The 25,395-nt window shown below is 45.3% G+C and overlaps 1 protein-coding gene across 5 annotated transcripts in view; it reads right to left on the reverse strand.

Annotated features, from left to right (window-relative positions):
- Positions 1–25,395, reverse strand: part of SUSD4 (sushi domain containing 4) — a 138,883-nt gene that overhangs the window by 24,651 nt on the left and 88,837 nt on the right. For all 5 annotated transcript variants that reach the window (XM_074385241.1, XM_039463471.2, XM_039463472.2 and 2 more), the window contains 2 exons: positions 21,581–21,754; positions 17,782–17,970 (listed from right to left, as the gene is read on the reverse strand). In XM_074385241.1, coding sequence (XP_074241342.1) covers positions 17,782–17,970; positions 21,581–21,754 — 363 coding nt within the window. The remainder of the gene's footprint in view (positions 1–17,781; positions 17,971–21,580; positions 21,755–25,395) is intronic.

Genomic DNA, 25,395 nt, shown 5'->3' on the forward strand with positions numbered 1-25,395 from the left:
AGAGAGGGCAGTTCCTTGAGTGGAAAAGGATAGAAACAGAAGAGTGGCTACTGGATTTGGCCATATGGAGTCAGTGGTGACCCTAAGAAAAGCCGCTTCCATAGAGTGGCAGAGGGGAAGCCATTCTGAAGTGAGTTGGGAAGGTAAAGGGATTGGAAACCTTAGGTGACTCTTTAGAGAAGTTTGCTGCAGGGAAGCAGAAAAGTGGATGGCTGGAGGGCCCAGGGAGAGCCCAGGGAGTGCCCCACCCCCACCCCAGAGCTCTTGATCTTGTTAACACGTTGGCAGGATGGTTCAACACAGGGTACAAGGTTGGTAATCCAGGCAGGAGGGCAGTCATTCAGGAGGAGAAAGATGCGGTCTTCCATGAGTGGAAGGAAGGGGTGGCCTTTGATAGGAGTAGGAGGGGCTGGAGGGAAGCATGGGCGCTGGACACAGGCACCCGCAGATCGGTGGCTGGGGTGGTGGCAGCATGAGTAAGCTGCCCTCTGAAGGCCCCCCTTTTCCAGATGAAGTGTGAGGCAAGGCCACTGCTCAGAGGCAGTGGGGAAGCTGACTTGAGAACCATGTATCACTTCTCACAGTCCTTAACCCACTTATATGTTTCACTACATGCAAAAGAATAAAACAAAGTTTAAAACCAGTCTGTGTGCCTTGTAACTATCCACACAAATAATTTCAAGGCAGGGGTTTGGGGGACAGGAGAGGTAGAAGAATGTAAAATATTTTTACCTACTAAATCCTTCAGAGCCACTGAGCCCAGGTGCTTTGACTGGGTATTTTCATTCTTACTTCTTCCAAAGGTCCATACAGCCCCCTGGGTGTTCTTCATGTAGGAAAGACCTACCCCTTCAGTCTGTGCACCCAAATCTACCCCATACAGCTGGCAGGAGAGGCTGCTGGCTGCTCACCATAATCCATGTTCCCCTCTTCCTCTCGGGCACCTAGCTGGTCCACGTTGCCCGCTGTCTCTTGTTTTTCTCAGTTCTTGCCAATGGAATATGAGTAGAAGTGATAACTACTACTTTCAAGCCTGATCCATGAAGCCCTTCCATGCTTCTGTCTACCTAGAATGGAGATGATCCCTCCTAGGAGACCTCAGAAGCCAGCAGAGCTTCCACTGGCTCCTCCATGACTGGATGGAGGAGGCACTGGCAGATCAACATTCACTCAATATCACTACATGAAAATAAACTTCTATTCTGTTTAAGCCATCATCCTTTTTGGGGAACCTTCTTACAGCAGTAGTCTACCATATACAGTTGGTATAAGGAAGAAATAACAGATGTGAATCCGCTTTGTGAAACAGCAAAACATGCACACTCCAGATGTTTGTTGCTATTATTACCGCCACACTCATCTCTTTCTGCCATGTTAGTGCTGCATTTGAAGAGTATAATAATGACTTAAGCCACTGGTTCCTCAACCCTGGCTGCACAGAATCACCTGGGGAGCTTTGCCTAATTGGTCTGGAGTGGGTCCTGGGCTTGAATAGATCTTAAAGCCCCAGGGTGATTCTAACGAGTAGACAAAGTTGAGAAGCACTGCCTCCACAGTTGCAATGGTCAGGGGGACACCCTCCATCCCCTACATGCTGAGGATGGATGCTTTACAACACTGAGTGGAGTCAGGACACAAATTAAATTGTCATGGTATCTAGTCTGGGTCTCAACCTTTCACCAAGCTCTTGCTATACGAATTACAGTCCATGGACTGTCCATTTTGGGATCAGCTAAGTGCTTATTAGAAATTAGTACTCTCCAGCAACACCTACTGAATCAGAAACTTGATTTCTGCAAGATTCCCAGGTGGTTCACATGCACAGTGCAGTTTGGGAAGTGCTGTCCTGGATCATAAGGAAACTCTGTAGCTGAGCTCAGTAGTAAAGTTGACTCTTAGTGCCACTCAAGTCTCAAGTCTCAAGTTGGCCTTGAAGAGCACAGGAAAGTGGCGGGAAAGCCAGTGATCCCGTATGCTCAGTGCAAAGGCTCATCTCAAGACAGCCCAGTGTGTTGTCTTTGTGACTCTGAGAGGGAACAGAAGGACAGGAACTCTGTTCCCATATGTACAGAACCGCCCAACCTCTGCCTTCAGGAGTCCTGCTGAGTTCTAATAATCAAAATTGCCATTGTATGAGCTGTCCCCAGTCCAATCTAAGTTTGGGTAATGATTCCAGGAAGTTGCATGGACTCCTCCATGCTGAAGCCCAGGCTGTCTCCAAGGCTATGTCTGAAACTTTGCTTTTAGCTCAGGGAAAATCAATAAACATTATACAGCACATTACATTTTCCACTTTTGTTCTGTTGTAACAACACAGAAGGCCAATACATGTGTCCACTGAAGGAAGCCAATGATGATGAGGCTAGGGCTTTGTCTGTTTCAAAGCTGGATGGAGCATGGTGTTTACCTGCTCAGAGATGTGCTGACAGATCAAATTTAAGATCACTATTACCCAGCCGCGCTGAGGGAGGGGCCCTCATTTGCTTTCCATCCTGAGTCACCACATTAGGATGTCCCTGAAGGAATACAAAATGCATGTGATGACAACTGTGAAACTTCAGAGAAAAAAAAATATGGCTTCACATAAGAAATCAGAAGTGTGCCTGGTTTTGAAGCCACAAGGAAGTCACGGAGGAGCACACAGGTGAGGGAGCAGGTGTAAACTTGTGATTTCCTCTGACAGCAGCAGTGAACTGCTGGTACTGAAATCAAAAGCTGACATGTGCTTCTGTGTTCTGATGAGGCTGCTTGCCTTCTTTGCATTGATGGGAGCCCCAGTGGCTACACTGAGGACAGTCTTCACTACCACAAGGAGAAAATAAATCGCAAGGCATCCGTGGCGTCACTGTTCTGATGTCTGTGAACCTTTTCCAATACATGACCCCTCTCTCCAGTCAGGACTCCTAAAGGTAATCAGGGCATCTGAATTTTTTATAAGGAAAGGAAATCAGGGGCACAAGATTCAAACGGAGCGTGTGTCCCACCATGCAACCCATGAAGCGCACAGGTAAGGGCGCATTTACAACGGATCATTTCTGACCCCCTCTGCAATCAGCAAGTCCTTCCACCATCAGAGATGACACTGAAGTTAAATGTTGCTAGTGTACTCACAAACTGTACCAAAGTGCCACACAGACGCATATACATTCATGTACCCAATTTTCTAAGCCTCAAGTTTTCCTCCCATAAGTTTTCAGGAAAATGCTTAGTGCCTTCTTATTCTTGTCTATTAGCAAGTCCTGATAGATGAAGAAATACATAATTGAGTAGTGAGTTAAGAATAGTAGGAAGCAATTGGTCATGCTTTGTTCCTAACTGTGAGTGCATGTGTGTAGACACTTATGGGTTCTATATTATATCTACTTCTATAATAAGTTCTATATTATACATAGAAAATAAATAGCCACATTTTCCACTAGCAAAGGTAATTCTAAGGTTTATATGATAGAATTAAGTTTATCAGTATTTCTTAGTGTTCTGCAAGAAAAAAAAATGCATGCTATTCTGCAAAATGCATATGCTTTTCTGACATCTGAACAAATTTAAGAAAGACTGGCTTAGAAGACATGGACGGTGAAAAGAGAGGGAGAAAGGGAAAAGTCAGCTGCGACAACAGAATAGGAGAAAGTGTGAGTGTGAAAAAGTGAGAAAGGACAGGCTAAGAAGACATAAAAAAATCAGTGGATTAATGAGAGACCTTAGAGAGGCAGCTTCACACTGCCTCTAGTGCAAAGGTGCACTTTCCTGGGTTCAAATCCTGGCTCAAACCCTAAGTGGCCATGACCTTGGGCATTTTACTTTCTCATCGTATTTTCATTTTTGTTCATTTTATTTTCATGCTCTTTCTGAGCTTTGGTTTCCATGATCTGTAAAATGAAAATAGTGATACCTATTGCAGGAAATTTATAATAATTAAAAATAATATCCATAAACCAGCAAGCACAAAGTGCCTGTCACAAAAGTAAATGCAAAATAAAAAGAGACAGTGACCATTACTAGCTACATTATGGACCAGTGAGATGACATGTGAGCTGTAAAGAAGTAGTAAAGTGGACGAAGTAAAGTTCCTCATTTCACAAGAACCTGCTGCGAGGCAAGAGATGCACACTACTTCACTCGATCCTAACAACAATTTTGCAGAGCGGGTGTTGCTACTGCCTCATTTGCACAGATAAGGGAATTGAGGCTGAGAAAGGTGAAGTTATTTGCCCAAGGTCATCTAGCAAACAAATAGTGAGCTGGGACTGGACCTTACGTGCTGCTGACTCCAAAGCTGCTGTCTCTCACTGAGTCATGCCATGGGTTTTAAGTGAGCACAGGAGAAAGGGAGCATACTGCCTCCCAAGAGCCAGGTGGAAGAGCAATGATTTCATTATCTGCTAAGAGGTTAGAGTTCAGAAAAGCCTTGAGGCCTCCAGAGCTAGAAGAAAAGAGAGCTAGAGGAAGCCTGACAGATACAGGGAAGCCTCTGTTTGGCTCAGCTGGTATAAACAGGGTGCGGTCTACTGGGCTAGAGGAGAGGCTAGCTCAGGAAAGGGCTGTGGGCAGGCCAAAGGATGCTGGCCAACTGGGGTTTGGGGAAGATTTGAAGACAATCCTTTAAACCTGGGAGCTAGAGCTAGAGGGAAGACAGAAGAGAGTTTGCTTCTTCCAAAGCTAAGGCAGGAAGAGCATGTGTGGTGGATTGAATTGGGTAACCCCCCCACCCCACCCAGATTCTTATGTTGAAGTCCTGGCACCTGGGCTTATTTGGAAATAGGGTAACTGCAGATGTAATTAAGACAAGGTCCTATTATAGTAGGATGGGCCCTTAATCCAATCATTGTGTTGCTGTAACAGAATTCCCAAGACTGGGTAATTTATAAAGAAAAGTAACTAGCTCATAGTTCTGCAGGCTGTACCAGCATGGCTTCATCATCTGCTCCTGGCAAGGGTTTCAGGAAGCTTATAATCATGGCAGAAGGCAAAGGGGAGCAGGCGTGTCACATGGCAAGAGTGGGTTCCAGACATGGGGGAAATGCCACATGATTTTAAACAACCAGATTCATGTGAACTTGGAGCAAGAATTCACTTATCACCAAGGGGATGGCACTAAGCCATTCATGAGGACTCCACCCCCATGATCCAATCACCTCTCACCAGGCCACACCTCCAACACTAGGAATCATATTTCAACATGAGATTTAGAGGAAACAACATCCAAAACATATCAACTTGTGTCCTTATAACAGGAAGAGGTGAGAAACACAGAGGGAAGACAGCCATGTGAAGACAGAGACCAAAGGAGAACTCCACTTGATGATGGAGGCAGAGACCGGAGTGAACATCAGGGAATGTGGTAGCAGCAGAAACCAGGTTGGGGACAGCAGGGTCCCCCATGGGAACTCCAAGGGCCACAGTCTTGAAAAATGTCAAGCAGGATGGCAGGCAAAGGTCCCACTTGCATGCTGCTTTTGCCATGGTTGGCTATAGAATTCTTGGCTTCCCAGCTTCCTACAAAATTAACTTTTCTTCCCAATTCAAAAAAATTTCCATCAGAATAATATACTTATAGCATAAAAATACAGACTGATGTAGGCACAGGTGTTTACTTGTGATAGCTTAAGCTAAGGACTAGTTTTAAAATCTGAATTTCAATATAATGCTTTTTTTTTTAAACTCCAGTCATGCTTCCCCTTCTTAAGGCCTGGACCTGTGAAATCCCTTCCCATGAATGGAGGCAATGAGGTTAGAAAATGCATTAGCGGGAGGGCGCAGTGGCTCATGCTTGTAATCCCAGCACTTTGGGAGGCCAAGGCAGGTGGATCACCTGAGGTCAGGAGTTTGAGACCAGCCTGGCCGACATGGTGAAATTCCATTTCTACTTAAAAATACAAAATCAGCTGCGTGTGGTGGTGCACACCTGTAGTCCCAGCTACTCGGGAGAATGAGACAGGAGAATCACTTGAATCAGGAGGCAGAGGTTGCAGGGAGCCAAGATTGCACCACTGCACTCCAGCCTGGGCAACAGAGCAAGACTCCGTCTCAAAAAAAGAAAGAGAAAAGAAAATGCATTAGGTTCTCATCTATTAAAGAACAAACCGACCAGAATATAAACAAAGTCCTTGACTTTTCTTCAGAAGACACAAGAAAAAAGAGATGAGCCATGGGATGAAGGCACTGTCCTCTCTGCATACTCTAACTGTAGAGGAATGTGGGCATCGTTTAGAGTCAGGCATTATATTTTTATAGAATCTAAACCAAAAACAACAAAAGACTTCCTCCAGTACAAAAAAAGAGAAAATAATCATGAAATAGGCATTATGGTTACCGTTTCTATGAAGAAAATGAATGACATGAGACATAAAGATAGTGATAGAAAGGTATGACTATTTTGCCCACCCATCACTTCAAATGTCTAATTGCTCTGCGAGAAAAGGCAGGGAATTACAGCAATGGTTTATGAAGAAAAGTGGAGATGGGGGTGGGAACCGGGGTGGAGAAGGAAGGATGGAACAACAGCGAGGAATGACCCTAAACACCATGCCGAATATTGCTGAGTGACTCCCAGCCTGAAAAAGGCCCCTGAAGTGACTGAAGGGATTTATTACCTTCTGTGTTCCACCTGATTGCAAGAGGTTTTATTACTATAAAATACAAGTCATCGTACTTCCCAGAGAGGAAAGAAAGAAATAAATCCTGCCCGGAGCAGGGATGAAGAACGCACTCTAGAGTTTAAGGACAAACACTGAGAATTTCCCATTTGTACTGGTCATCTATTTTCTGAGCATAATGAAGTCACGCTCTTGGCACAAGCTAGAGGCTCATACCCCTGGTCACAGCTTTGCTGTTGCTTAGCTTTGCACTTCCTTCAGTAACCTGACATTTAAGCATCACAAAATAAAGACCTCAGCTTGCATGTCTGCAGATTGGCAAAAACAGGAGGGGGCTACAGGGCAAAGGAGGATTGTATTTTGGTGAGAACTGTGAACCCAGCGAAAGAAAGGGACTTGTTCCCCACATCCTGCTGCAAACAGGGAAGCCTTCCAGGCTCGTGCAGACCCGGGACAGGCCACCTGCCCAGGTGAGAACCAGGGGATACCGGCGTGGGTGGAGTTGGGCTTGGGCCTCGTGAGATCCCATCTCTGAATGGTGGGGTGAGGGGGTTATTTGAATCCTCCCTTATGTGTTCTCTTCATTTCTGGATTTGGTGGGAGAAGTAGTTCAAACCAATGAAGGTTTCAGCTTTGTTTCCCCTTTGGTGGGAGAAGAATCAGCTCTCTTCCTCCTCTGACCTCAGTCTTGATCTCTGCACTTACATGAGTTTTTTTTTTTTTTCTTAAGGATATATTTAGGAGTCCAGGAGAGACAAAGGGTGAATGGTTGTGTGTTTCCACCAGGGCTAAAAGGAAGGCAAGGTTCTGAGGCAGGAGCCTGCTAACAGGCTTAAGCTAGTAACCAGTGGATTTGGAGAGAGGAAGAGGACCATCTATCATGTTGGGAATCAGAAAACTCAAGAGAAAAAGAGTCTAAAAAGTAATAGCAGAACGCCTGAGAACTTAGATCTACTTGAAGAAGAGGAATAAGGTCTCTTGGTTTTCTTAAGACAAAAAGATCAGTGTTTCTGGATTTGATATAGAAAATAAAGAATAATGACGCTTCTTGATGCCATGACACAATCTATCTTGAGTACAAGAGAGATGTGTGACCAAGAAGCAGCAGCAGCTACAGTGGCAATTACTTATTGTAAAAGAAAAAGGGAAAATTAAGCACAGCGATCCTTGAGAATGCTGCATGGCATGTAAGCAGCTATTTTCTGGTAATCACTCTGCTGTAATATATGAACAGTACATGGAAATGATATTAGAATAATTTACTATTGCTGGTGAACAATAAATTAACAGGATTGCTTGCTATTTTGCATTTGCCTCTAATAAAACACCTACCAGGGTCACAGGCAAGGTGGTGGTAATACAAACAGCACCAGATATAGAATTTTCACTGCCAGGGAACAAAATGGCAAAAGGGGATGGTGTGTACTAACATACGTGCCCAGGTCACAGAATTCATTTTGAGTTCACAAAGGGACCTCTGTTTGTTTCAGACATGGAGAAACACATGAGGGAAAGGGCCTGAGATTTTCTCTTTCCTAGGCCCAGGGAACGCACATTTATCTTCAAAGGGAACTGAAGATCCTTTTGTTTTTGAGAATAAGATCTAATAATCTCATAAGACTTTGACTGATGTAAGCTGGATTCCTAATTAGGATTATCAATTAACTATCTACTTACATGCTTGAAGGCTGGGAGTCTAAAGAGATGGTGGGTGGGAGGTTTGTGTGACCCAGGCAAATCATTTCATTGCTCTGGTCTCAAGTTCCTAAGGAGGCAGAACCTGATGAATGATTCTCATATTTCATGCTGGCGAGCTCTTCCTTCAAATAAATCTTGAGTAAGAACATAATATGTAAATATATGAAACAGAGCCACTGGGGCTGGCGGAGTCTGGAACAAAAGCTACCTGAGGCCCTCCTTGCTGCCCAGGGAACTCCCAGGTCCTTAGAGCCTTATACTCCAGAACCCCTGCTGAAGCATTACCTGACCTTGTATTAGGCAGAGGAGGAGAGGGAAGGGCAGAGCTTAGGGCAAGCAGATGAATCAGAAGCCCTCCCTCTACTGTCCCATGGAAAGAAGCCCCCCTACTATATCAAGTAAAAAAGACATTTGCTGCCTTTTTTTCCCTTTTCTGCAGATTCAATTTTATGCTGCGTCCAGCTGCCGGCAGGATCACTGATAAGTCTGCAGGGAGCTTGAGGGCCCAGAAGAGGCTAATCGAGACCATGCCTCTGGTCAGCGGGTTTATTCAGAACCGTGGGAGGCTGAGTGAGTGTTCAGTGTCCAGGGGGTCACTGCTATTATCATTACACAGAGGTGTGCAAGACTCAAATCTAATAGCACTGGCCACTTGGCATATTGTATATCCCTGGTTGGCACCACAGCCTTACCTGGGAAGGAGGGAGGGAGGAAGGGAAGGAAGGAAGAAATGAAAATTCCCCCATTGCTCACCATTGCATACAGTGAAGCTTAGGGCAGATCACATGGTATTTCCCTTTCCCTCCTCCAAAACCTTTTAGATGATAAAAATTAAGGTTCCTGAGAACATTAATGGAAAATAAGTCATCAATGGGTGTCTGCGCAGATTATTCAGGTGGCCGGACTGGTCTCTCCAACAGAAGACAGTCAGTACAGGAAGAAGTGCAGCTTGGGGGTTGGGTCAGGGCTGGTTTAGAATCTTAGCTCTGCGGCCTACTCCCTAATGCCAAGGGGTGTGACCAGGCCCGCTTCCTGTCTGAAAAGAGAGGACAGTAATACCTGGAGTTGCCTAGAGGCTGACTGAAGATAGCAGGTGAAGTGCCTGCTACCAAGATGACCCTCGACACACATCTCTTCCTTTCCTGTTGCTCCCCTGCTGCAGATGGCTCCAGGCTCACAGGTGGACTGTATAAATGAGCTTCAGGGAAACTCTGTTAGCCAGTGTCGTGGGGAGAAGCTCTCCTAGCACCTCTCCCCTTCATTTTGCTACCTGCCTCCCAGAGCCAGCCAGAAACAGGGCAGCCTCTCTGGGAATAGTGTGGATTCTGGTTAAGAGCAGAATCAAAGAATGTGACCACCAGGAAGGAGCCTCTGAGATCAACTCTTCCAACTCCTTTCCATTCCATCTGAGGAAATGGACAGAGCTCGGATTAGAACCCAGATCAAAATTTCCAGCAGGCAGTCTGTGTTTTAGAAGGGCGAGAAGAACAGTGTCAGTAGAAGGTGTGGGCTTAGGAGGCACAGGAGCTGGGTTGTGCTGGGCAGAATGACCTTGGGGAAGGAGCAGCGGGACTCTCTGAACCTCAGTTTCCTCATCTGCAGGTTAGCACCACACTTGCTTCTTGTGACTTGCTGTTAGGAGGAGAGGTCATGTAATAAATCACCTGCATGGTGCCCGGCATAATGTAGGTATCCAAAAATGTCAAATGAATCAAAGGAAGGTTTAGTTACAACAGCTGCAATGCGTAGGATACAAAGCATGTGCAGGGCTAGGAGCGGAGGAAGGAACGAGGTGCTTTCTGCCATGGAGTCAGTTGTTCACAAGAGGAAGAAATTTGAAATATTATTTCTCCCTGTACAAGAATGTAGAAGAGGCGTGGGTTGCGGTGGTTCTTGCCTGTAGTCCCAGCACGTTGGGAGAGGACTGTTTGAGGCCAGGAGTTTGAGACCAACCTGGGCAACGTAGCAAGACCAAGTCTCTACAAAAAAATTTTTACAATTAAAAAAAATGTAGGCCGAGGTGGGTGGATCACGAGGTCAAGAGATCGAGACCATCCTGGTCAACATGGTGAAACCCCATCTCTACTAAAAATACAAAAAAATTAGCTGGGCATGGTGGCACGTGCCAGTAATCCCAGCTACTCAGGAGGCTGAGGCAGAATTGCCTGAACCCAGGAGGCAGAGGTTGCAGTGAGCTGAGATCGAGCCATTGTACTCCAGCCTGGGTAACAAGAGCAAAACTCCGTCTCAAAAAAAAAAAAAAAAAAATGTAGGCAAGGATTGAAGATCAAGTGGCATGGGCCTTCCCTACTCAGGGCAGCCTGACGGTGCCAGGGCCCAGGGCAGGTGCAGGACCTTGACTGGTGCTCCCAGACCACCACTGTGGCCAAGCCCGCTCCTCTCTGGCACTGCCCATTCATCTCTGCAAGGATGCACCTGGGTACGGTAGGTTGGCTTAGGGGAAAGGGAAATTGGTGATGTCTAAGCTCTGTATTCTGTGACCAGTAATTCAAAATCAGTGGCATGAAATCCCCAACATGACTTTCATTCTGTCATTTCCCATGTGCTACTTCAAATCCAATGCAGAATAGTTTTATCAAAGGATAGATCCAAGCCAACACTTTCTTACTGTGGATCGCCAGGCAGGAACGGAGAGCCTCTGCATCTCCCCCACATGCTTGGCGACAGGTGGCAGGAGGAAGATGGGAACTCCATAGGGAGAATAGAGTGTCCCTGACATGGGTCTGGGGAAGTGACTGAAGTGACACTGGGCCTCATCATGAACAGGAGTTGACCACCTTCTTGGGAACAGGATGCACTCCTCTTTATGCTTGGAGTTTCCATTTGTAACATGGGAGCAGCCTGTCCCAGGGTGGGCCCTCATCACACCCCTTTTGAGTGTCCCCTGCAGCCTGCCTCGGAGCAGGGAAGACTCTGTCATCCAAGGAGGCCTGGATTCTCTGCTGTGTCTTTCCTGTTCCCTACACAGGATTCACTTTGAAGTTCTGAGGCACTTCTTAGTGAAGGCAGGATTCCTAGAGGGAGAAATCACTTTACCAGGCGCCTCTTGTACCTGAACGTGTTTTGACTCAGGAACAAAGTACACTGGCAGTGCAGCTGGAGAGCTAGGGAGCCCTCCACATCCAAGCCGGCTCTGAGTTTTGATCCCAAATTGGAACCTTTCAAGTCATTTCACATTTGGCCAAACAAGGTTCTTCAGTTTCTTATTTTTCCTCCTTTTCTTATAAAAGGATACAGAGCTAAAAGGACCCCTGGGCACTTGTAGGTTCTTAGGAAATCACACTGCTGCATTCCCTATGGTTGAATTGGATGCTGTCTGATTAAAACTCCATCTCTGTCCATGTGGGCCCTGAGATGAATGGGGCTAGGGGGAATCACTTGGGGTATTCTGGGTTTGGGGACTGGTCAGATTTCAAAACCAAAACTTTCAGATGTTTGGCTTCTAATGGGGTCAGGTTTACTTGTTCCTGGGAGATATGCCAGCCACGAGGCTGAAAAAGTCTTTTGAAAATGTCAGCATCAGGGAAGCCACTGCCCAAGTCATTACAAACGAAACCTTAGGTACCTGCAGATCCTAGAGTGATTTATTCCCCTATTTGGGAAAGGCAAACAAACGAGCAGACCAGACTCCCTGGGGCCTCTGGGACCATGCTCACTGCCTTCCCTGAAAACCCGGCTGCCTTCTGAAAGCAGACCAGGCAACACGTCTCAGAGCCAGCCCACCAAACCAAAGAGTGACTTGCCAATCCAACCCTCCCAGCAATTTTGAAACCATGGAGACCTTGCTTTAGAACTCCTTCTAGGTGGCCTTCAGTGTAGGTAACAATCTTCTCTACTGCGGGAGGCCCTGGATATCTTGCAAATGGAATATTTAGAACCTAGCTCTGCCTACGTGTAGAGTGCAATTTCAGGAATAGCAACACAGGCTATGTGAGCCCCAGGGAGGCAGAGACTTTGCACAATTCGTTTGCCACTGTTTGCACTGGATCTTGCAAAATACTCAGCACACAGGCATAAATGTTTGCTGAATGAATACATACACCTCAGAGGCACTTACATGAAACAGCATATACGAGTGGTTTTGGTTTCTTTCTTTTAAAACTCTAATCTCCCTAGGTCCTTTCTAGATTTGATTCCATCTTTTTATCTAGAGAGTTGCTGAAGGAAGGACTTCTGGATAAAAGATCCAGGATCCTAAGTCCTCTAATTTAGCACTTAGAGAAACAGGAATCTTTAGGTGGGTGGCAGCTACAATTAAGGACCCCAAATTCCAAGATTTTGCTTCCATCATCTGTTCTTCTGACCCTTGCAACGTGCCTCAAAGAGGCACAGTGCTGTGATCTCTGCTGTTGAAAGAGCTGCCCCCAGAAATTTCTATAACTGGATACCCAGCACCTCTGTGCTGCTTCCAGGCTGTTTTGAAAATCTGAATGTGGAGAGAATGTTCTAGATACTAAAGGGTTTTGGGTGGGTCCTATCCCCTGTAGAGAAGAGCCTTCTACTGCAACCGCTCATAACCAGCGGCCCTCACAGCCCCACCCATACAGCATCTAGGGGATTCTGGGCAGTTAGTACCTATTCTTCCTAGACTGCCCCATGTGTTTGTGTCAGTCCTGCAACTATGTGCTATGTCGTTGGTTCATTTACTCATTGTTATGCTCCTCAGTATCCTTCCATGTTCCCACCCTTCAAACCACTGGGCCTCTCACACAAGCTAAGGCAGGCTGCCGCTTTATCGATGAGCTCTGCCACATTTCAAAATGCAGAGTCCTTCCATAGAAGTGAGATGTTCAGACCTTCTCTTTTCCCAAGGCTCAAGTGGAGAAAGAAAAGACAGAAACATGCTACTGTTTGGTCTCTGGGGAAAACAAACAAAAACACCATCAATCCCTGGGTAGAAAATTTCATTCTGCAATTGTGACATCACCTCCTGAAACTGTCCTTCTACCCTCTCCAAATGCAGAAGCCCTCGTGTGCCCCTTGGTAAAAGTAGCTGTGTGTGTACGTGGCTGCCATCTGTAATGATGCTATTCTCTAGGTAATGGACTTTGTCATCTCGTTCTCCCTGCTAGACTGTAAACTCTTCACAGTAAGGAATTATGTCCTTTCCTTCCTATGTAATTCCCCAGTGCCCAGTTCGGTGTTGCTCTGAGCCTAGCAGGTGTTCAGTAATCACTGGTGACAACATAAACTGAGTTCTTAGCATTTAACAATGAGAAATTCCCCACATTTATTGTCAGAGCTTTCTTTAAAAAAAGATTTATTGCATTCAATGTGTGCATGTGTGTGCATACACAAAAGAGACAGACGGAAGTGAGGGCCACAGGGATGAAGGGAACCCAAGAGAGGAAGCACTAAGATACACACAGACGAGGCGAGGCACCCAGGTCCACAGCAAGAAGGGGGCCACAGAGACACACAGGGACCCACGAAGCACACAGGTCCACAGCAAGATGGGGACCCATAGGGACCCATGAAACTCCTTCCAGCTGCAATTTTATACAGTCATTGATTTTAAAACATTATAGCCATCCTTCTTGTTCAACGCTTTGAAATTTTGGGTTCTTTATCCCACAACACAGCTATGGGGATCCACAAATGCTCCAGAATCTTTCCAGTATCCATGGGTGCAACCACACAGGCCTCAAAACACGTGACCCACACCTTCGTACTGGGCTTTGGAACTCTTGCCACCTTTGGTGACGCTGCCAAAGCGTTTCCTTCTAAATTATCAACTCTTTCACGAAGCCAGGTATCAATTATGAGACTGCTGACATGTGAGTGTGATAGTTGTCACTCAAACGCTGACCCTCACAAAGTGCTTTCCACTTCGCTAGGGAGAGGAGGTGCCATGCGGCAGAGAGCACCCACCAAGAATTGGAGGGATGGGACAAGTCATGGCATTCTCCAAGGGGTTGTGTCCTCATCTGTAAAAGGAGTCCACCAACCTCTGCGTGGCTCACTGGCTACAGGGGGGTTCCACAAATGGGCACTGTGGGGTGGCAGCAGTAAGAGCCTGCAGCCACCCAGGGGGCAGCAGAGCCTCCCCCTGCCCTCATGGTCCCCTGCTACTGGGATTTCTCAGGGAGGATAACTAAACTAGAAAGACAAGTTCTTTCCTATGCAGTAATTATTATCATTATTATTTGCTTTAAGAAAATGCCTATAACAGCATCAAATTACTTTCCCCGTTAGGTTGTAATCAGAACATATTAAATGGACAATGTGATTAAGAACATGAGCTTTGAAGTGACAAAGACTCATGCTACAGTCCCAGCTCCCTCTCTTCCTAGCTGTGTGACTTTGAGCAAGTTACTGAACCTTTAGAAGGCTGGGTTTGCTCAGCAGCTAAAGGGAGTTAGTAGTATATGCTTCCAAAGGGCAATACAAGGATTAAATAAGACACTGTGTGAAACACTTTCAGGAGTAGCCTGACACCTATGTAGTAAGCTCTCAAAATCAATGGTGGCCGTTCTTATTGTTCAGAATTTCCTCTTGTTATCTGAGAGTCATCTTATGTAGACACAGCTAAGAATATGCAAAATAGCACCTGAACAACCAAAATAGTGTCACAATGTACATGTCTAAAAAGCCTGGACACCGTAGTCACAGAGAATCATGCTGGATTCTCTCCTGTTTATTGTGACTTTATATAAAACTCTAAGTGCATTAATAACAACGGACAAGTGATTGACTGCATACTATGGGCTGGGCACTTCAATAAATGGGTAGATTTGTTACCTCACTGACTCTTCCCAGTCCCAAGAAGCAAGAGGGCCTCATCACCCCCATTTTACAGAGAAAGAAATGGAGGCTGATAGAGGCTACCTGGCTTGCCCCAGGTGAAGGTGATTAAGTAGGACAGCTAGAATGTGAAGCCAGTCTGTCTGAGGTCAGCCTGCCCTGGTAATCAATATGCTATGCTCCCTCCATGATCAGCCTGGTGAACCTATCTCCTGGCTCATAGCAGTTTAGAAAATAAATTGGGGGTGAGGGACAGCTGCAGCGATAGGTACCTTGAGTGTGACCAGCATATTGACAGCTGATGGACTGATAGTGAAAGAGGAACGGGAAAGGGACAGGAAACTCAAAGAGAGACTTCCACAGCGGAACTGTCCACACCATTACTGCGGGGGCCAGAGAGTCCTAATATATTTAAAAGCTCCTTTGAGCATCATAATTCCACAGCCCAGTGCAATAATTTTCCCTATGTCATCAAGAAAAATCAGATTGTGCAAACTGTATGCTTAGGAAGACAGAAAGATGAGGGGTTAAAAGTGGGGGTGATCTATTAAAAGGGTCGATTCCCTTGTGACAGCTCATCTATGTTGAATACCCAATGACAACATTGCATAAATAAGGCACTGTCTTTTAAAAAGATGATACACAATTAAAGTGAGAATAAAAGACATGCTAACCCAGGCATATCCAGATAACCTGTTCACGAATCCTTACTTATTTTAACCCACTGCTTAATTTAACCCAGTTTCTATCAAGTCTTGAAAGAAATAATCCTTTAGTCCCCTCTGTGCCTCCAAGTTTAGAATCACTGCTTTGTACCTTTAGCCAGTGTGGCATTGAAAGGAGCCATCAGATAATTTAAAGGGATGCCCATTGAAAATGGAGATGTAAACCTTATTAAAAAAAAACGAAAACCCTAGGGAAAAAGGCATTAAGTGGACTTCCTGGAACAGGCAGCTGTCAGCCGGAGTTTTCCCTTCTATCCACAGTGGAGGATGGCAGTGGCAAGGGGACATGTCAGGCCAGAAGGCTCATTTTCAACCCAAAGCCACTCTCAGCTTCCTGTTTATAACCTTAGAATTTGTTTTATGCCTATCCATATCATATTCTCTAGGCTCCATAAAGACTGCTTTTCAAGTCCCAAAATAAAGCTTATCAGAACCTGACTGCTTGAAACACATTTAAACCAAATTTGAAAAGATTTGAAAACAGGTGTTTTCAAATAGATGAAATCATAATAATGATATATTTAAAGGGCCCTATCTGCCTGGTTATTTGAGCAGGGAGAAGCCTCCAGAACTAGGGAAGAGCCCCTTCCATCAGACGTCCATGACCTACCAGCAGCACCCAGATAACAGGAAGGCTATTCCCACTGGAAGCAAAGGGATGACCTTGTCCCTTGAGGCTAGGGTGACCAGATTTAGAAAATAGAAATTCAAGACACTCAGATATTAATATATTTGAATTTCAGATAAGCAAAGAATATTTTTTATACTATGTCCCATATGATATTTATGACAGGCTCATATTAAAACATTATTTATTTATCTGAAATTTAAATTTACCTGTGTATTCTGTATTTTATCTGGCATCTCTAGGCTAGGGTCCAATTCCCCGGGGGTTTTTGGATGGGTGGGAAGTGGGCTGAGGGGAGTTCTAATGACCAGCCTAGGAGTATGACAAAACCAATAGGAAGGGCTGGCCTTCTCACTCCCTTCCCGCCTTTCCCCACCCTTCTCCGAGGAGATTCCATGGCTCCAGCCAACCACATTCCACGTCTCTAGAGACGCTGTCTCCGATCCTTCTGAGCAATAGTCATCCTCCACAACACATGCCCTACCCTGACTTCCTCCCACGTGGAGGTGCATACCTGCAGAGGTGCTGTAAACTTGCAAGAACTCATTTGCTTCCATATTCCATTGCTTTGCTGTTTCCCAAACAAGGCTGCAAATAGGCTTTGAAGGGGCTCCTGATCTGAGTTTTCTTTTTCTTTCCCCATATAGACCCCTCCTACCCACTATACTCAGATGCCAAAAAACACTGGAGTTTGTTCTCTTCGGGCATAATTTCAAGACCTGAGTTAAGGCACGAGCTGAACCAGCATGTCCAACTTGCCTGGCAGAAGTGTTGATGGACTTTTCTCCCACAGACACTGCCTTGACTCTGCCAATGGAAGCCCTGTCCCCCTCACTACTTCATACTACTGATTAGAGGTCTTTAGTGAATCGCAATCCATAGTCATACAGATTTAATAAAAACAGAGATGAAAAGAGCTCTTGCTTTCAGGCATCCAAGGGTGTGCTTGCAGCAAAACATTTACAGCTAAGCCATAAAGTGCATGGAAATATGGAAGAAACATCAACACAGCAATAAAACGAGGGGTGAGATTAATGATGCCATGATACAATCTGTTTTCATTTGGTGGAGAGAAAATTAATTTTTGAAGACATTTCATTTAACTTCGCAATATTTTGTAATTTAACCTTTGATGCTCGCAACTTTTTCTTTCATCTACTCTCCTCTTTCAGACTAAAGATGAGGGAAGCAAGTTTTACGTCTAGTTTTATGTATGGCTTCACGGCAGCTGATCTCTGCTCTGGACAAAGGTGAGAAATATGTACTCAGAGAAGAAAAGTTATTGTCGACCATAATTTGCAGCTCTTCCTCCTATTGATCTTCCTCCTTTAGTAATACAAAATATAACTTCCAAAAGAATAATATGTGTTACCTTCCAGAGCAAGGCACCGGGGTGGGCTGGACGACCAGATAAGGTTGTGTAAGCACTCAAGATACTCAGATCCCTCAAGTTTAAATCCGGGAAAGCAGCGATAGGCAACCACAGTCCCCACTGGGAAGGAGGCCTGGAACTCGGACATGTTCACATAGCCATTAGAAGAGGCTAGAGGTCTCAGGCAGCCTGTGGAAGGTGAAAGAAAAAGGGAAAGATTCCACTGTGTCATCTCTGTACATCGAAAAGTCACACAGAATGCTGGAATGTTTCAGGATTCCCCCACTGTGAAAATGGCACCACCTCTGAAGAATGAAGCACCTTGGTCCCAAATACTCAGGCTCTTATTCTAGTTATCATACAGGTATTTGCTCTGCTATTTGCAAATGGCACCAAGAGGGTCAGATGAGAAGTTAGGATGGAGGGAGGGTGGTGAGTGTCTGACTGTGGTTTGCACACCCCCAGGCTGAGTGTTCTTGCTCTGACTGCATTTCGGCAACACCTGAGAAGCTTTTACAAAACACCAACGCCCGGGCCCCATGCCCAGGATCTGCAGAAAGCCTGGGAATCATTATCTTTTTTTTAAAGCTCCATAAGTAACCTGATGTGCTGGCCAGGTTGAGAACCATTGAGGCGCTTTAAGAGGAAAGAGACACAACAGATACCACCAGTGGTTTCAGTGGTAGTGAGAGCAGCTTGGGAAGCTTAGGTTTCAAACTCAATTCCACTATAGTGGATTATGGGAAAGAAATCTGCCTGAGATGGTGCCCGTACATTTCTGAAAATCCAGTTGTGTTTTATGTAAAATAGATGAGGAATCCTGCAGTATAGTGGTTCTCAGACTCGAGAAGAGGCAGAGGGAGCCTGATGACTGTACTGCCAACATCCAGGCGCTGCTGCTGCCGGTCTCAGGACCACACTCAGAACCACTGCTGTCCTGAGTCTGTGCATCGAGCACAGCATGTGTGTGCAATCAGCATGGAAGTGGGACCTGGATCCCACACTTCTTCTGTGAGACACTAAGCTGCCTGTTTGCCCTGAAGCCTGTGCAGCCCAGCAGAACACTGCTGGTGGCAAAGAATTCTGTTGCGTGTGGCATCCACTGTGATCACGGCATTTCTTATTGCTTCAGCAATTTCACTGGAGGGAATAATGACATTGCAGAGCTGGTGCTCTTCCAGGAGAGAGCTAATTGTGTGTGAGGTAAATAATGTATAATAAAAATGCCCACTTTCCCTTCCAAGTCAGCAGATACAGATTGTATGCGTCCCATGCACGGCAGTGGATGACCGAACCCTTCTCCTAAGCTGACTTTGTTGTACACTGTAAGTATCGTGAAGGATCTCGCAGCAAACTGCTTTGGTTGACATCCCAGTATATGGTGTCTGTGCATCAGAGCAGGTCGGGGTGAGACGGGTGCAGAATTTGAGGCACTCACTGTGGGGGTCGGGCAGCACCAATTCTGTGTCCTGGGGCCATGGAGCTCTGCAGACCAAGGAGACCATAGTCTTGAACTAGCCAACATTTGGGATGCACCATATACTAAAAGGTAAGGAACTTAGCCATCTTTGTAGACAGGCCCATAACCTTAGATTATTATTGGTGTTTTTTTATTTTTTGAGCTATAAACGAACAATGCTCATAATAAAGTGAAGTGTATGTGTGTTTATGTGGCAAGGAGGAGGTTGGGGATCAGGAATAATAAACAGACTCAATAATTGAGGAAAAAAGACAACATTAACATGAATAAGTGAGTGCCTTAGAACCCTTAAGCATAGTTCAAATCAGTGAGCACAAATGATTGTGCCCGTTCTTCTTCCTAGGAAGGAACTGTAGTTCTAAACTACCCACACAGATAAGCTGGTTTCTCTCAAATAAAAACTAACTCTGACTCAGAGTGGGGTTATAATTCGTGCAGTTAATCAGAGGAGAAGGAAAGATATGCTCACTCTTGGTTAGAGACAGCCTGTCCTAAATATAACAGTCGAAAACTGGCTTCAACTCAATAGTTCAACATGATTTCCATTTGCACTTCTAGATAATAAAGAGAGGCCTCCTCAGCCTTTAGCCCCTGGATCTATAGGTGCAAATAAAAGTTAGAGAATGAAATGTCACTCATAGGGGCCAATTATATTCCCCCTGGGGGCTCAGAGGGGTGTCAGGCTGTCCAAGGCAACTTCAGTTCCTCATTTCCTATGGTGAGCCAGGCAAGCAGCCAGTGAGCGACACTGGAGCAGCGGCAGCTCCAGCAGGCAGGACCTATCGTTCTGTGCAGCAGGCATGGGGTGCAGTAGAGGGTAGGGCCCAGGCCAGGGCACCCACCCACCCACTTTGTGGGACAGAGGCTTGCATCGTTGTTTGAAGAAGCATACCTCTCCAGGGTAACGGGCTGGCTCTATTGCTGCGGACCTGGAAAAGCAATGTCTTGACTGGAATTTGAGGAAGAGGAAGTGGAATGGGGGCAACAGTGGCCAGAAAGAGCAATGGGAAAGCCTGGGTCTACGGCCTCAAAATGGCACTTCGAGAGGCACACCAACACAGGGTATTTCTTTTTTTAATCACTGGGAAAAAAAGGAACTCCTAAAGGAACATCCTGTATTTAAGTGGCAGAAACGGAAACAGAAAGGATGAGGGAACAAAAGGGAAACAGGAAGGGAAGAAGTGGCTGGAGTCTGGGGTGGTTGTCCTGGCTATCACTCTGATGCTGCTGGAGGACTGAAACTGATCAGCGGGTAATAAAGTTTATTTGAATAAGTGGCCCAACTTAACAGCCAGCTGCTTGTTTTGTAGACAGTCTCTGAAAATGTAAATAAATCATGTCTCCTTTAAAAATGCAACACAGAACATGCTTAGCAACACTGGCAGTCCCTGGGAGAGACCAGGGGAGTGTGATGGTCCGGGCTGCTTTCGTCTTTCTCATGCTCAAGCCTCTGTTCCTTCAAGGGGTCACGACTCTTAAGCTCTCATGTAAGGAAACTATTTATTTCCAAGATCAGGGCACCCAAAGCAATATCAGAGTCTGCCAGTTGTGATTTCCAAGCACAAACTTAACATTCGTCTCCGCTTGAGCACACTGGTACTTGTGGAGCAAATGAGATTGCTCTCCTTCTCCCTCACACTATGAATTATGCATTGGCTTTTTGGTTCTTTGGTCGAGGTCACATGTCGAAAAATAAAATCAGAATTACTCTGAACTTGAGGGCTTATTTTCACGAACAGGGCCCTCTATGATTGGCCTGGGCAAATCTAAAAAGTGCAAAGGAATAAATATTCACCAGGTAGTTTGCATCAAATTTGAATTTGATGATTTTTCTCTTCTTCATGCATTATATAAAAAAAGAAGGATAACACGATTAAGAGAAAACAGCCTCTGTTTAAGATTGGCTTTAACTATATTTTCACCACTACTGACATAAATATAAATGCCCTGTTATTTCCATTAAATATGTAACAGTTCATCATTGTGTTAGCAGCCCAGTTACAAGTCTCCTGACTTTTAAACTACCTTTGATATGCTGGACTAAAGGAGACATCCAACATTCTAAAAATGAGGTGTTTCCTGCTTATTGTTTAAAACTGGGTACATGGAGCTGAGCAAGCTACAAGGAGTGGTGATGGAGATTCGAAGAACAAAGCTTTGGTAACTGAAGTAAAGATGCAACTGGATCCGTGTGGGGTAGATGGCTTTGCTCATTTTCCCCATCATATCTATCATGTTATTAGACAAACATGTGCACAGTCTACAGCAAAGTCCGAGAGAACAACAGCCCAGCTGAGAACTGGAGCATCAGTCCCGTACCTTGACAGATGGGCAGATTATCCCACGTTCCATCATCGTGACATAATGAAACCATATTGTATAGGTCGGGGTACCGGATCTTGAATCCTTCATGACAAGTGATGATTAGCTTTTCTCCATATCTATACGTCTTGTTATGAATCTCAGCATCTTCAATTTGAGGGATACGGCAATCTGCAATTTTGCAAAAGGTACACATTATTTTTGGAATTTTAAAATTGTTGTGTTTCACAGCTTCATGAGACAGCTCTTGTTTTCAGACTTGGTCTCAACCTATACAGCAATCTGATAAATGGTACCTCATATGTCACTAGGCTCAGATGCCAATGACAAGCAGAAGAGCTGGCTTCATGGGAGTAATGAGAAGCTGGCTCAAAAAGAGGGACACCGGGTGTGGGAATCCAATCACAAAAAGAACTTTATTTCCCGTCTGTGACACTTCAAACGATATAGTTGATCTTATGAACAATTTTGGAAATAAGTGAAGAAAGACAAGGGTTGAGGATTTGCCTGAATGATCTGGTTACATACTTCACTGTGTTTGTGGACACAACAGAACACAGTGTGGCCTGATGGGCTGGTCTCACAGATGCCCAACCATGCCACCTCTGCCTGTGGGGCCTGGCCCTAAGCCTGATAAGAAAATGTGCTTTGCCAAACAGCACAGGGGTTGAGCTGCGCCTGTGTTTGCCATCAGCATTTCCCATCCACCTTATCTGTTTTAAAAGAGATAACAAATAGAGCAGCAAATACTATTGCCAATCTCACAAAGGCTCAGAGCAGGCCACTGTACTGCCTCCTAAAAATGGAGCAAGAGCAGCAGGCATGTGTGCAGGAGAAGAGGCAAGCGTGGGCACAGGGGGAGAATGCCAGTGGAGGAATGAGGATCCCATGGCATGCGGCAAATGATAGAAAGATCAAATAAAACAAGCACGTTATAATTATCCACTTCCAACTGCGTCTACTTCCTGTCCACTGTCCAGGCCACTCCACTGCTTGCTGCCCAGTTGGGATCCTGCTTCCACACTAAACACGCCCAACTCATCCCATCTGGTCTAAGGCACATGGATCACAATGTTTCTCTCTCCATCTCTTATGAGCACACCTCTGTTTAATGTTTCTGGTTTTACATGCATACGTGTTTGTAACCATGACCTACAGATGGGTTATGTTCCAAAGTTGTTGATTCTTAACTTTTTAAAATAAGGCAAAAACAAAGAACAGCATTTTGTTAATCATAGAAACTTCCTCCGGAAATTTCTCAATCCTTTAAAATATTGTAAGTCTCTTATCCATTCACCCAATCCTACTGAATCCACAATATGGCCAGAATAGTACTAACAGGGACCCTGACCTTCAGTTGCCCTAGGCCAGGCGTCCCCAAACTACGGCCCGGCCTGTGGGCCACATGCAGCCCCCTGAGGCCATTTATCCGGCCCCCCCGGAGCACTTCAGGAAGGGGCACCTCTTTCATTGGTGGTCAGTGAGAGGAGCACAGTATGTGGTGGCCCTCCAACCGTCTAAGGGACAGTGAACTGCCCCGTGTAAAAAGTTTGGGGATGCTTGCTCTAGGCACTGGGCCCTGGGAACCCTGATGTGAGTGGAAGAGAAGGGAAAAGCTGTGGCTAGTGGGTGGATGGCTCTGACGGCTTGAAAAAGGGCATATCCCAGGAGCTACAAAGTGGGGTTGGGGCTGGGTTTACTGGGAGAAATGGGAAATATGACACAACAGACTTCAGAAAATAGGATGTCAACGATGGGAAAGACTTAGGCAGACGGGGGCTTCCAAGTTAGAGGAGAGCCTGGCGGCTGGGATGCAGGGGTGGTGCTCGTTCATCGCCTGCATGGGTCACCTGAAGTCAAATCCTTCTAAGCCCAGGTCTGCCCTTATCTCAGCCTTTGTCACCACCATTAGCTTGAGAGCAAATACTGTGCTGCTCACTTCCTCTGACCCTCCTGCCACGCTTCTGACCCGCACACACACCTGGCGAAAGAGTGCTGAGAAGAACTGTGTGAACCTTTGCCCCAGCACGCTGCGAGCGCACAGCCTGCCCAGCTAACAGGCCTGAGGCACGGCCCTACAGCTCAGCCTTCCCTGAGGACACCTGTCATCAGGCCTTCCCTTTGCCCACGATTTCAACAAAGAGAGCCTTGGCTGAATGACTGTGTTCTGGTTTCAATTTTACCTTTCATGTTTGTATTTCAGGCTGTGAAAAGGGGTTTTCTAACTGTTCATGTTTAACCATTCCCCCCAAATCAACCTCAATCCCAGAATAATCCTGACTGGGGTCACAGGATCGCTGACAATTTTTTGCACACTGCTGGTGCCTTCTTAACAGAAGATGTGAATTATGTTTCTTCAATGGCACTGTACAGAAATTGCAGCAAATAAAAAACACATTTATCAAGGCATCTGTCTGTAAAATCTTGGCTGTAAATAGGTACTGTGGCAATAATTTACACATCTAAACAACTATTTTCATGATTGACTTAAGACTTGTTCAACAATCAGCTAGTAGACTCAGAAGGTGGCCAGCTATAAAGTCAATGGCCGGAAGTGTCCCTTTGGGCATTATGGACATGTGGACATTGGCTGGCTGGGACCAGAAGCACCCAAGCCTTGTTTCTTAGGGTGATTTCTCAGCACAGTATTGTCTAATGTAGAATGCTTTCAACTTCTAGTTAGAGCTCAAGTCTCCCCAAACAGGGCACCGGGATAATTGCAGAACATACGACATAGGGTTAGCGAGAATTCACAGCCTCTGGAAGCCCAGTGATGATGTGCCCTGCTCAAAGAAAACTCACCATAAGGAGTGATGCCAGGCCACTTTACTATGTGGGAGGAGCCACATATCAACTGGGAAGTAAGAAGTAGGGTTCAAATCCCAACATGGCGAAGAGGCTAGGAGGGGCAGTGCCTCAGGAATGAGTACAAAACAAACATAAATCAGCTCTATCAAAAACTTCACCTTGACAGAGAAAACATCATCCAGAGCCTTTTTGATTTCTTTACCCACCAAGTCTAGCATCTGATCCTCCCCCTAAAGGAGGGTGAAGAAGGAAGAAGAGGGAATCTGGAAAAAAGTATGTGAAGTATGTGCCTGGTGAATTCTCTGTGGTAGTGAAAAACCATGGACCTTCTTTCTATAGTAAAAAAGAATCTTTAGTATCTTTAGTATCTTAGAGTAAAAGGATCTTTAGTATCTGACAGTAAATGTCTAATAATCAATTCTGAAATTTCAAACAGAAATAACACAATTTTCTATAGCATAAACTCATCTAATCAATAGAAAAAATTTTGATGGCAGGGCGTGGTGGCTCATGCCTGTAATCCCAGCACTTTGGGAAGCCGAGGCATGTGGATCACCTGAGGTCAGGAGTTTGAGACTAGCCTGGCCAACATGGTGAAACCCCACCTCTACTAAAAATACAAAAATTAGCCAGGCGTGGTGGCACATGCCTGTAATCCCACTACTTGGGAGACTGAGACAGGAGAATCGCTTGAACCTGGAAGGGGGAGGTTACAGTGAGCCAAGATCGTACCACTGCACTCTATAAAAATATTGATCAATATCTGGCTCTGTCCTGTTGAATCTGGTCAACAATTAGAACTTACGTATATGAGGCATAAATAGGCCTTTCAGTATGTAACATGAGGGATATCAAAGCCTTCAATTCTGGAAATCACCTTTCACCAGCCCAACACTGACATTATTTCTATACCCTGCTTCCAGTCACAATGGGGATTTAATATAGTGAATAAATAAAAGAAGGAGTAAAAGATCCTAAGGCAGCATTGCATATTTATACCCAAG

The sequence above is a fragment of the Saimiri boliviensis genome, chromosome 14 (assembly GCF_048565385.1).
Source record: "Saimiri boliviensis isolate mSaiBol1 chromosome 14, mSaiBol1.pri, whole genome shotgun sequence".
Lineage (NCBI taxonomy): Eukaryota > Metazoa > Chordata > Mammalia > Primates > Cebidae > Saimiri > Saimiri boliviensis.